The sequence below is a fragment of the Pongo pygmaeus genome, chromosome 5 (assembly GCF_028885625.2).
Source record: "Pongo pygmaeus isolate AG05252 chromosome 5, NHGRI_mPonPyg2-v2.0_pri, whole genome shotgun sequence".
In the NCBI taxonomy this organism is placed as follows: Eukaryota; Metazoa; Chordata; class Mammalia; order Primates; family Hominidae; genus Pongo; species Pongo pygmaeus.
The window spans coordinates 116,701,165-116,714,770 of NC_072378.2; the positions used below are offsets into that span (position 1 = coordinate 116,701,165).

Genomic DNA, 13,606 nt, shown 5'->3' on the forward strand with positions numbered 1-13,606 from the left:
GAATTACTGAGAGGATAGAGGCAATTTCACTAATTCAGTTATGAAATAAAAATCTAGGGCAGTGTTTCTAATAGAATAGAACAAAATATTAGAGTATATCACATTTCAATAAAGGTAAGTAATATTTAATGGCTTTTTTGTTGTGTGTAAGTGGATGTTACAATATGAAATGCAAGATGGTCTGAGAAGCACTGAAGTAGACAATTGGCTTTAAAAATAAAATGGAAAGGAAGAGAACAGATCTTAAAGACAGAGTCAACAGGATTAGAAATCAAATTGGATTTGGTTAGGGGAGGGGAAGGAGAATGGAAAAGAAGTTATGATAAACAGTGAAAAATAATGTTAATCACTTTTAAATATATAACCAAAAGATTGTAATTTCAGAAATAAAATGTGAAAATGTACCTGATGTGGAATATGTATCGTGCTCTAAAATGTTTTTCTTTAATAACTTAAACATCCTTATCATATTGCAATCATTTCCTAAGGAAAACTCTAGGATAAGTTGTTTCTGGCATAGTAGAAATTACATTAAGTGTTTATCCTCTGAAAATCTCTGAAGACTTCAAGTTATTGAAGTTCCTTAAAAACAAGCTGAGTCTGCAAATAGTTGTTCAATAATTGCCTACTTCCTATTAATTGACCTAAGCTATATATTTTTTGTTTTTTTCTTTTTCATTTAACGTCTATATTTACCTAATGACCCCAGAAATGTCAAAGAAAAATGCTTCTTCAAATGCTCTTGACATGTATATTATCTGGAATTTTCTCTGTTTGGATAGATATGATCATCTTTCTAATATGTTGACCAAGATATTAAATGAGCGTCCTGAAAATGCTGTTGACATCTTTGAAAATATTAGCCAAGATGTGAAGATGGCACATTTTAGTAAAAAATTTGATACACTCCAAAATGAGAATGAGTTGCTTCCAACATATGAAATAGCAGAAAAGCAAAAGGCTCTTTTTCTCCAGGGACATTTGGAAGGAGTTGACCAAGAATTGGAAGATGAAATAGTAAGTCACTACTATAAATTTTAATAATTAAATCTTAGGATTTTATTTGGGACGAATGGCTGTGGCTTTAAATTCATACCAACTGTATTTTATAGCTTTTTGTTTTGTTTTGTTTTGTTTTTTTGTTTTGTTTAGACAGGCTCCCAGGCTCGGAGTACAATGGCGCAATCTTGGCTCACTGCAGCCGCTGCCTCTCAGGGTCAAGCAATTCTCCTGAGTAGCTGGGACTTCAGGCACGTGCCACCATGCCCAGCTAATTTTTATATTTTTAGTAGAGACGGGGTTTTGCCATATTGGCCAAGCTGGTCTCAAACTCCCGACCTCAAGTGATTTGCCTACCTTGACCTCCCAGAATGTTGGGATTACAGGCGTGAGCTACTGCACCTGGCCCTTATAGCTTCTTACATAGTATTTACATCTTAGTTTTTAAAAATACCTTCAAGCCTTCTTTAGTCAAACTCATTTCACACTACTCATTTCCTCGATTAGGGATTTCTTGTTTTTTCATACTGTGTTTTAGTATTTTGCAAGCTATAACAGATTGTTACATGTTTGTATGCTAAGCTTCTTGACATTAGAGTAAAGGATTTCTTCACATTTTGTATTCTCCAAGGTGCCTGGTACAGATCTGGATGTATAGCTATTTTTTGCTAAAGATTTGTTGAATAATGAATAAATGTTAGATAATTAAAATCAGGTTTTAAATCAAGTTGCATGTTTATTAGAAAATTTAGAAGCACTTCTAATATCATTTGTATTCTCTTCTAAGACAAGCTCCTTATATTATGACTTGATATTATGTATATTACATCAATGGGACGTAATACAAGAGGAGAGGAGTAAAATACTTTTTAAAATCTTCATAGACAAAATTTTGAAAATATTTGGAGAAAAAGTTGGTGACAGAGATAGAAAAAAGCTATAATTAGAGAATAAAATCTTATACATCACAGAAATTTTAACTTCAAATATTTCAAAATAATATTGGCTATTCTGTTTCCTAAATACTCATATACTTGTAATTTGTACACATCTGCTGAACTTATATTCTGTACCACTAGATTATTTAAGATGTGGTTATATACTTTCAAATTTGATGTTTGGAGTAAGGTATTTTCAAAACAGCACTCTGTCAGGGAAAAGATAAGAGAGACAGTAGATGCTTTCTCTAGGCTAAGCAGCCTGTGAGGAGAGACCTAACTGATGCAGTAAGATCTGTAGTACTCATACAGAAGGAACAGGTGATAGGTGTCAAGGAGTTGACATTGGACAGTTTCAACAAGGTGGCAGTTGGTTATGTAGCTATATCCAGTGATGATGAGTCTGGGAGCAAACAGCATATGGAGATGAGGTAGATAGGCAGGCATTATCATGCAGGAGTTAATCAAAGAAAGTTCAGACTCCAGGGTAAGAATGGGTGCCCTTTATAGGCACAGAATTACAAGGTAGGGCTTTGCATCCTAAAACTAGGATATGGGGTGAGAATACAAATAAGCTGTTTTGATCATGGGACCTGGGCCCTTTAACTAGATTCCATACATCTTCCTAACAAGGGATAAGATTGACTTTAGAACCTGGAACAGCTGAGTCATCAGCTGAAGATTAAAAGCTCCACCTCAGGAAGTAGAAAGATGCAGGAACAGATAGAGAGACAGGTCTCTCTGATGCATTGAAATATGAGCTATATGACCAACCTGTCCCTGACTTACATGTTTAGAGTGTTCATATTTTTATTCCTGCCTTTGACCACACCAGAATTCGTTTGCTTAGTCTTCAGCATTCATTTATTAATTCACCCATTTATTCATACACAATGTGACTACTGCATGCCAAGTACTGAGATATACATGGGAAAAAGGCTTTTCTGACTTTAAGTTGCTTACAATTTAGAGAAAGGCAAAACAGACTGGAAAGCCATTTGATTAGTGCAATAAAGAGACAGCCTCATATGATGGAGTAAACATGGGCTTTGGAGGTAGCCAGATCTGAGCTAGAATCCTAGTTCAACTAGCTTGCTAGTTGTGTGATTTTGAGCAAGAGGCTAAACTTTCCAAGCCTTAAGGATAACCAAGTGGCAAAACCCTGAAGGATAGAGGTAGTATATATAAAGGATTTGGCTTATAATAGGAACTTAATAGTAGCAATTGTTATTATATTGTTTTGACAACATGATAAATGACAGAATGGAACAACTAACTTTGCTATTGGCAATTGGGCAAGGCTTTTTAGTGGAGGTAATATTTCATTTAGGCCATGAAGGATAAGCAGGAGTTCACCAGGTGAAGACTCTTAGAAATTAAATTCTTAGAAAAAGGAACAATAAAATAATTAGGAAAGATTATTTAATGTTTGGAAAAGTCGAGTGTGGGTTTGAGGGAGTGAGTGATGGAAATGAAGCAAACACAGTGCTTAAAGCCAAACTGTTCTTTGTGCATTGATAAGTAACTTCTTTCTTGTAAACAGTAAGAAGTTTTTAAATAGAGAATAGCATGGTCTGACTTTTGGTTTAGAAAGATAACTCTGATCATAATATGAAAGATAATGAAAAAAGAAAGGTAGAATGGGGCCAGGAGGAGAGCGTTAGAAGCCTTCTGCTATAGCACAAGTAGTGAGGATGGTGACTAACACAGTATAAATGAATACAAGAGGAGGAAATAATGCCAACAAATTTTTATGTGCTAGAATCAATAGGAATCTAACTACTTAAATACTGAAGGTCAAGGGAGTCAGAGGAAGCAAGGATGACTGAACTTTCTGGTGTGAGAAACTGAGATGTCACTGGCGAAGAAAGAGTATACAGAAAAAAGAGAAAACTTTGAGATAAATGTGAATTAAATATTAAACTGAGGTATCTTTAGAATACTCGAGTGAAATTTCTCAGAAGTGGCTAGAAATATGTGTAGAATAAGGGAGAAAAGTCAGAGTTAGAGAAACTCTTCCAAGCATAAAGTGTTGAGAGATGCGATAAGTGAGAAGGATATTTTGACAACATCAACATTTGGAGCTCAAGAAATAAGGGAGCAATTAAAGAGACTTAAGATGAAATAGCTCTAGAGGGCCAAGTAGGATCAAGAGTGAGTGGTACAGCAAATGTCAAGGAAAGACTTTTGCAATCCTACATCAAGGCGATGAGGATTTTAAAAAGTCATTATACTTATTTTGACACTACAATTATAAGGGCATATCATTTGTAAGAATAGCAGAGCTCTCAAGTTCTTAATCTTGAGGGTCAAGGTTTCTCTTGCAAGTTATCTTGACCTATAGTTGAAGTTCTTTCCTACTTTTTCACAAATGTGTTTCTTTTTTTCTTTTTCTTTTTCTTTTTTTTGAGACTGTCGCCCAGGCTGGAGCGCAGTGGCGCGATCTCGGCTCACTACAAGCTCCACCTCCCAGGTTCACGCCATTCTCCTGCCTCAGCCTCCCGAGTAGCTGGGACTACAGGTGCTCCCCACCACGCCCGGCTAACTTTTTGTATTTTTAGTAGAGACGGGGTTTCACCGTGTTAGCCAGGATGGTCTCGATCTACTGACCTCGATCTGCCTGGCTTGGCCTCCCAAAGTGCTGGGATTACAGGTGTGAGCCACCGTGCCCAGCCTTCACAAATGTGTTTCTATGGTCCATTTGAGACTCTGCTTATTCATTTCTCTGTATTTCTTTTGTGGAATTTTTTTATTTTTCTCATTATTTTAAATTCAAAATAATTTATTATAAGTAGGAGGAGCATCTGACTACATTATGTCTTCAAGTATAGATATGAGCACTTTATTATATGTTCCTTTTATTTATTCCATACATTACATTATACAGGATACTATATTAATTTTTAGTGATCCTATAAAACCATGCACTTAATAAATGTTTATTATTTTTAAAGATGTATAGTAATATAGACATATGTAAAACCATATTTTGTTCTAAATATATGTGTACATAGTTATTCTACATCTTATTTTAGGATAGTAAAGGAATCACTTAAATATTTCTTATAAAACAGGAATGTTGAATTTTTATTATTCATAGTAATTATTAAACTTTCTCTACCTAAGATATTCACATAAACAAGGTAGCTATTATACATTAATGAGTATAAGATACAAGAGAAGCTACATTTATAAATAATGAAAGAAGAACAGAAATTCAGGAATTATCGTACTTTGATCTAAATCTTTTTGTTTGTTTTTTTGAGATGGAGTCTTGCTCTTTTCCCTAGGCTGGAATGCAGTGGTGCGATAGCTCACTGCAACCTCCGCCTCCCGGGTTCAAGTGATCCTCCTGGCTCAGCCTCCCAAGTAGCTGGGACTACAGGCACGCACCACCATGCCCAGCTAACTTTTGTATTTCTAGTAGAGATGGGGTCTCACCATGTTGGCCAGGCTGGTCTCGAACTCCTGACCTCAGGTGATCCACCCGCCTCAGCCTCCCAAAGTGCTTGGATTACAGGCATGAACCACCGCGCCCAGCCAATTTGATCTAAATCTTGAGAGAAATGTCAAAGAAGTGGTGGAGAAAGTAGAATATCAAGATACATAAAAAAGACAAGGGAAGCAAGCATTTGTCTTATCAATAAATTTTAACCACAGCATTTGTTTCCCCAGGCAGAAAACGCTCTTCCAAATGTAATGGAGTCAGCTTTTTATTTTGAACAAGCTGGAGTTGGTTTGGGCACAGATGAGACATACCGCATATTTCTTGCCCTCAAGCAGCTTACTGACACCCACCCAATCCAAAGATGCCGCTTCTGGGGAAAGATCTTGGGTCTGGAAATGAATTATATTGTAGCTGAAGTGGAATTTCGTGAGGGGGAAGATGAAGAGGAAGTGGAAGAGGAAGTTGTAGCTGAAGAGAGGGACAATGGAGAAAGTGAAGCTGAGGAAGATGAATTACCAAAGTCCTTTTACAAGGCCCCACAGGCTATACCAAAAGAAGAAAGTAGAACAGGTGCCAACAAATATGTCTATTTTGTTTGCAATGAACCAGGAAGACCATGGGTGAAGTTACCACCAGTTATACCTGCACAAATTGTTATTGCAAGAAAAATCAAGAAATTTTTCACTGGGCGATTGGATGCTCCCATCATAAGCTACCCACCTTTCCCAGGAAATGAGAGTAATTATTTACGAGCGCAAATTGCCCGAATTTCAGCAGGAACCCACGTCAGTCCTCTAGGATTTTATCGGTTTGGTGAAGAGGAAGGAGAGGAGGAGGAAGAGGTAGAAGGTGGGCGAAATAGCTTTGAGGAAAACCCTGATTTTGAAGGCATCCAAGTGATTGATCTAGTAGAATCCCTATCCAATTGGGTTCATCATGTACAGCATATTCTCTCTCAGGTAGGAGCTTTGCAATTCTCAATCTATCAGGTAATTAGGCAAATATTCATTAAATTGTCACGATAATGCACAAAGACATACAAAATAAAGGCCTTCGGACTCTATTTAATAGGCAGGGAAAGAGATAATTAAAAACACAGCGAAAAATGCAGAGTAATATACAATTGCCAGTGTCTATATAATTGTCTATATAACTGAAGGTCCCAGGGATCTCCAAACAGACTTTATTTTCTATTTGAAAATAAAACACATTCTTCCATGGAGCATTTGACAGATGATGTACAGATTTAGATTTGTGTGTTCTGAAATTACTCAATTTTTTATATGTTTAATATAGATGGGTACATTAATTTTGAAAATAGTTCTTTAATTTTATCTCTATAATACATGTAGCTTTTATGCCAAGAACAATAAGGGATTGTAACAAAAACAGAAAACAAGGAAACAGTGATATAGCGGTTATATAACACCTATTGTGCCAGGTGTGTGTGTGTTGGGGGTGGTGTGTGTGTGTATAAGATTTAATCTTCACAGCAACCCCATGAAATAGTATTATTATCATTAATTTTCAGATGAGGAAATTGAGAGTTTAGGAAATGTGACAAAAGGAACATAACTAATAAGGAACAGAATCAGATGTGAGGCTGCACAGAATGGACCCGTGCATCCACTTAACCCCCGTGCTATATTACCTCATCTGCAGGTAGAAAATCTTTGTTATACTTTGATCTAGATAAGAGATACTCTTAGCTTTCTCTACATAAGAGTTAACTAAATGAGACATTATAAACCCTAAACCTCCATAATCTTACCACATTTAAATGTTATTGTTAATAATAATCATCATAATAGCTTTAGCTCTCTCACATAAATTATTTACCACAAACCAGTAAAATACACTCTTACCTTATTCACTAAGGTTCTGCTAATTTTAAAATGTAAGTGATAATTTTAAAATACACGTTCTGTGACTTCAAGAATTTGGCAAATTCTTAAAATAAATAGCACGGTCCTTTCCTTGAAACAACCTAGATCAAAATAGCACTTGGAAAATGTATGTAGAATGAATGAATGAATAATTGATTAAATTCCCACAGAGTGACACTTCATCCTGATCAATTCAAATGAATATTCTGAAATTTTAAGGTCCCCGTTAGACTACTAAATCTTGCAACATTCATTCCCAGGGTCGCTGTAATTGGTTCAACTCCATACAAAAAAATGAAGAAGAAGAAGAGGAAGAAGATGAAGAAAAAGAAGAGACTGACTACATAGAACAAGAAGTGGGGCCTCCTCTTTTGACACCAATCTCTGAAGATTTAGGTTATTTTATATAACTATTATCACACACAGACACACAAACAATATAATATACTGTGTGCATTATATAGTAAATATGAGAGTCGGAAAGCTCTAAAAAGTGGACAGGAGCCAAGGTCTCATCCTCTTCCCATTCATGTTCTGGGATGATAGGGAGTGAAGAATGTAGCTGGCCACATCAATGTTCTCTGACAGAGGTTGAAGAAGTCATGCAGACAGGAAACATAAGTTGGCTGTAGCGCTTTCTGGAAATGCTGACAATTGTCTCCTTTATTATTCTTGTCTTGCATTTTGCAGACCATAAACAAATGACATAAATATTCTTGGTCCTGGTTTTTAAAAACTCTACTCTCATTCCTATATTCTTGTTTCTTTCCCTTCAGTTTTGGAGTATTTGTGCTTGCAACCCTTGATCTTATTCATATTAATGATGTACCTTTCATTGGGCCATCAAATATTACTCACTCTATCATATAAGCCTCCTTTCCCTTAATAAAACTTCTTGTCTTGGTTGCAAAAATGGAGATGTATATTTCAAATTCCATTGTTCCAAAACGTTCATGAAGTACCCTCCTGATTTTGTTAAGCTGCTGCTCTTTTTTCTTTCTATATCAAGTATGTGTGTATCTGTGTGTGTGGATTTATAAAAATAGCTTACACAGTAGATTCTTGTCTAGTTAGGAATTAAGCTTTTGCATTTCTCTTTGGGTTCCAGAGATTCAGAATATACCCCCCTGGACAACACGGTTATCCTCAAATCTCATTCCACAATATGCTATTGCAGTCCTTCAATCCAACCTTTGGCCTGGAGCATATGCCTTCTCCAATGGCAAGTAAGTATCTGACCACTTACAAAGCCATTTCTGTGATTAGTTAAGCTCTGGAAATTATAAATAACCACTAGAATGTTAAGCTACTATCGTTGTTTCTTTGTTTTTTGTTTTTTTTTTCTTTTCTTTTTTTTTTTTTTGAGACAGAGTCTTGCTCTGTCACCCAGGCTGGAGTGCAGTGGCATGATCTTGGCTCACTGCAACCTCCGCCTCCTGGGTTCAAGCCATTCTCCTGCCTCAGCCTTCCCAGTAGCTGGGATTACAGGCATGCACCACCATGCCCAGCTAATTTTTGTATTTATTTATTTAATTTTTTTTTTTTTAGTAGAGACAAGGTTTCACCACGTTGGCCAGGCTGGTCTTGAACCCCTGATCTCATTATCCGCCCCGCCTCGGCCTCCCAAAGTGCTGGGATTATATGTTTGAGCCACCATGCCCAGCTGCTACTGTCGTTTTAACTCATCGTTGGCATATTATGTGTGTGTGGCATAAAATTTATTAAAATAACATCTGTGATACACAATAAAACATCAAATTCAGGACATTAAGCAGTAATTTGGACTTCTACCTTTTCATTTTAATTATCCAATTTGTTGCAATAAAATATAGTTTTTCATCAATGATTATTTGGGTAATGACTTATTCACTTAGTAGATTAATGGAGGTATTTCTAAGCAGTGTTTAGTTTAAATCTCAGATCATTTTTGTTGGAAATCTTGATAAAAGATAATTAAAATATGCTTTATTTAGGCTGTCACTTTCAAAGGAATGAAGATCAAGAGGACACTAAAAATCATTTTATCCCTCACCTAGAACATATACTTCTATTTGTCTTATGTTTCCATTTCTTTCCTAATAACCCAGTGTCAGAAGCTTAGCTTATCTGGAGAGAAAGCTGAGCGGCCAGGTGTTAGAGTAGCCATTAAAGCAACAACAGGCTAAAAATGAGAGTTAAGCCTTTAATCATTTACTGTGATAGTATAAGCAAGAGAAAGCTTTGACATCCCACTGTTCCATTTTCCCCCATGGAATGGCCCTCTAGTGGAGAGTCAGGTGGATCAGAACAGATATGGCTATCATAGATGTGGAGGTGCTGGGGTCATCTCATTGACAAGGGAATCCTCAAACGGCTCCTGCAGTTTTACAGACCTGGAGACCAAGAGGAGGATGAGAGGGCTAGAAGTGAAAAAGTGCTGAGCACAGAGAGCAGAGAAAGGAAGGGCTGGAAAGGCCTCTGCTGAAGGCCTCAGATAAAGAGACCTAGGAACAGAAGCACCTGGTCTAGGAATGCAAACACTGAAGAGCATGACTAGCCAAAGGGGCCAGTGTCCTTGACTGCAACTTCCCGTAAAGACAGCAATGCATTGTACTCCAAGTCTGATGTGCCAGGTAAACTGTGATTGCCTATGGTCATGCCTAAAAAAAGTAACACATAGGTTTCTAACCACAAGCCCAACTCCTTGCCCAACCAAGAGTTTGCACAGTTAGTTATTTTTAAATCTTTCTAACTTTGTGGAAGGTAGTAACTTTTTTTTCCTCCCCTGAAAATAATTGAAGGAAGAAAGGCTTTGGATTGTGGTCTAGGTGTAGGGTACATTTTAACAGTGTCTGGCCCCATGGTTTTTTTTTTTAACCAGCTTAAGCAGTTTGGATGAAAACAATTCCCTGTGGTAGAAGAATCATTGAGGAATATTTCACTTCTAGCATTTTACATGTATTGCTTTTTTAAATTATAGGACCATGATATTCTAAGCACTTTAATATTACAGAAGGGTCAATTTTTTCTGAGAAATTATATAATCTTTTTTTCTTTTTTCTTTTTTTTTTTTTACTTATAGAAAGTTTGAAAATTTCTACATAGGCTGGGGTCATAAGTATAGTCCAGACAATTATACACCCCCAGTTCCACCACCAGTTTATCAAGAATACCCCAGTGGACCAGAAATTACAGAAATGGATGATCCTAGTGTGGAGGAGGAGCAGGCTTTCAGGGCTGCACAAGAAGCAGTTCTACTCGCAGCTGAGAATGAAGAATCTGAGGAAGATGAAGATGAGGAAGACGATTATGACTAATAAACATAAAATTAGCCTGGTTTTATGTGACACTGATACACACACACCCCTTATATGGGACTAATTTTACACTTTTCTGTGTATGTGTGTATATACATACATATGTAAGAAATTATTCAACTGCAAAATGTCAATCTTGAAAATATCAAGCTTGAAATTTCATAGGTAGAAATATTAGCATTTTTATTAAAAGATACTCACGGGATTTTCCAGAGGCTAAATAACATGCAATCACATAATTGTTCTGAGGGTTATGGATAATGGAATATGTGCTTGTACATTCTTGTTTTTAAAAGGGCTCAGGTTTCACATGGTCCAGGTGAGGTAAAACAATTCAAATAAATAAATAAATGGTCTCAGGTTTAATTTGTAATACGACAAACACTGGAAGATATAACCCACAGGAAATTCTTGGAAACATCAATACTTTTCTAAGAGTGTCAAGGGGTATGAAGACAAAAAATATTGATAGTCACTAGAGTAATGTATTCTTAACCTTTGTAAGAACTGATCTCAGCATGTATTCTTAAACCTTTGTAATTACCTATGGTGCAGAGTGTGATATTGTGTGCAAACACTGTATAGCATATATATTCATTTTTCCTGCTTGAGATAGTATCATAATTCTGTCACCTGCTTAAAACTGTAGGAACACTTAAAATTTTTTTTTTTTTTTTTTTTTTTTTGAGACGGAGTCTCTGTCGCCAGGCTAGAGTGCAGTAGTGCGATCTCGGCTCACTGCCACCTCTGCCTCCCGGGTTCAAGCGTTTCTCCTGCCTCAGCCTCCTGAGTAGCTGGGACTACAGGTGCGCACCACTACGCCTGGCTTTTTTTGTATTTTTAGTAGAAACGGGGTTTCACCATGTTAGCCAGGCTGGTAAATTTTGAACTCTTTTGTTACTTCTCCAAAAGTCTTCTCAGACTCCTCTTTCATCCTACAGAAATTGATTTGAACTGATTAGGGAAAAATGATTTGCTTTGCACAGATATGGTTAGCTGGAGATAGCCAGAGACTTGACTTATATTTTCTAGCACTACTTCTCTAAAACATTATTTTCCCTCACTAAAAAAGCATTTTTAAGTCCTATATGTACCAGATATACCTGTGGCTATTACTAAAAACTAGGCACTACTCTTGAAATCATAGAGCTTTCATTGAAGAGAGAACTATAAAAAGGTAAATAAAAATGTAAAATCAATTGCAATTTAGCAAGTATTGTGATACAAATATTACAGGTAACACAGAACAGTGCTTCTCAAATTCTACGGTAACAGAATTTGGGTAAATTAAAAAATAATTCCAATCCATTACTGTTGTTTTTTAAAAATAAAATGACACAGCAGTTCTCAACGTCTGTACTTACCTTGCCACAGACCTTCAGTTTGCAGATCACAGATCTGCACCTGGAGTAACATTGTTGTCAAACACTTACAGGGTACACTGAATTCAGACTTCAGCAAGTCAGGAAGCACTTCTAAGAGCCACCAGGTGGAGTGCTATGGGAGAAGGTTCTTGGTGGCATCAGCTGCACCCTGACAAAGGACTTTTGGCTGAAAGGAATGAAATTTCAACCGCAAGAAGTGGTGAGAGATGAGCCTGCAGAGGCAAAGAGGGGCTAGAGTGTGTGGAAGTCTGGATTTTACCCACGAACAGTGAAGAGGATTACACTAGAAAGTCACACAAATATTTGTATTTAAGAACATTTTGGCTACAGTGTAGATGGATGAGAGAGAATCCAGACTTGAGACAAGGAGACCAGTTAGGAGGTTATCACATTATCTAGGTAACACAGTGGCTCACACCTATAATCCCAGCACTTTGGGAGGCCAAGGCGGGTGGATCACCTGAGGTCAGGAGTTCGAGACCAGCCTGGCCAACGTGGCAAAACCTCGTCTCTACTAAAAATACAAACATCAGTCGGGTGTCATGGCGCATGCCTGTAATCCCAGCTACTCGTGAGGCTGAGGCAGGAGAATCACTTGAACCTGGGAGGTGGAGGCTGCAGTGAGCCAAGATCGCGCCATTGGCACTCCAGCTCCAGCCTGGGCAACAAAATGAAACTCCGTCTCAAAAACAAAAACAAACAAACAAAAAAACAAAAAACCCAGGATAACTGCAAGTGGATATAAAGTAGAAAACTGCACCTGGTGGCTGAGGTGGGAGGATCGCTTGAGCCCAGGAGGTCAAGTGAGCTATGATCGTGCCACTGCACTCCAGCCTGCGTGACAGAGCAAGACCATGTCTCAAAAAAAAAAAAAAAAAAAGAAAACTGGTTACCAGTCTGAAGGACAGAACATTAGGAAAGATGGTTTCCAGAATTAAACTGGCAATATTTCATTCTTGAAGTGCAACTTTCAGTCTTTGTTGGCATACCTAAAATTCACAAAACTTCATTCATATTGGCTTATTCATTTTTTCATGACATAGTAGACATGTTCTTTTGTGTTGCTTAATATCCATTTCATTACCTACCCTGATTTCCTTTTGAGGAACTGCCTCTGTCCCATTAGATAGTCTCATGCCAATCAGATGTAGCCTCTCTGGGATCTAAATTACGGGCTCCTAACCAGATTGTTCCTTCTATAAATTAGACCATATTCTAGTTTCCACAGTTGGCTTGGTTCCAGCTAAGTTCTACCCATGGACTGTGAGCTTCTGGTAATTTTTTGATGAATTACATTGGCCAGGATTCTTGGTTGCAACCACACGTGGCATGTCCAACAAGAAGTGGAAAGTTTCTTTTCTATGGAACACATTAAACACAAGATGCTAAATCACAGTTGTATAGTTAGTATAAACACTTAACAAATGCAAATCCTTGTTTATAGAACTATGCCTGTTAAATATTATCTCTAAGCAGTGAGGAAAAATTTTATTATATATGTTCTCTAACGGAAGACAGCCAAATCGTTTAATGCTAAGAGTTTGGTTGGAAGTGAGATAGCCTAGGTTCATACCCTGGATCAAGATTATTTTCTTGGGCAAATTACTAACCTCTCAGGGCTTTAGCTTGCTTCTTCATGGGGCTAATAATAGTA

General features: G+C 37.2%; 1 protein-coding gene across 4 annotated transcripts in view; it reads left to right on the forward strand.

The window, feature by feature from the left end:
• The window catches only part of RSPH4A (radial spoke head component 4A), a 40,137-nt gene extending 26,861 nt beyond the window's left edge, over positions 1-13,276 (forward strand). For 2 of the 4 annotated variants that reach the window (XM_063666525.1, XM_054491789.2), the window contains 5 exons: positions 783-1,017; positions 5,613-6,344; positions 7,532-7,667; positions 8,380-8,497; positions 10,333-13,276. In XM_063666525.1, coding sequence (XP_063522595.1) covers positions 783-1,017; positions 5,613-6,344; positions 7,532-7,667; positions 8,380-8,497; positions 10,333-10,567 — 1,456 coding nt within the window. In that variant the 3' untranslated portion in view covers positions 10,568-13,276. Of the gene's footprint in view, positions 1-782; positions 1,018-5,612; positions 6,345-6,916; positions 7,048-7,531; positions 7,668-8,379; positions 8,498-10,332 lie in introns of those variants that run through there. The other 2 variants (XR_010126765.1, XM_054491790.2) reach the window with 2 other exon arrangements.
• Positions 13,277-13,606: the final 330 nt, after the last annotated feature.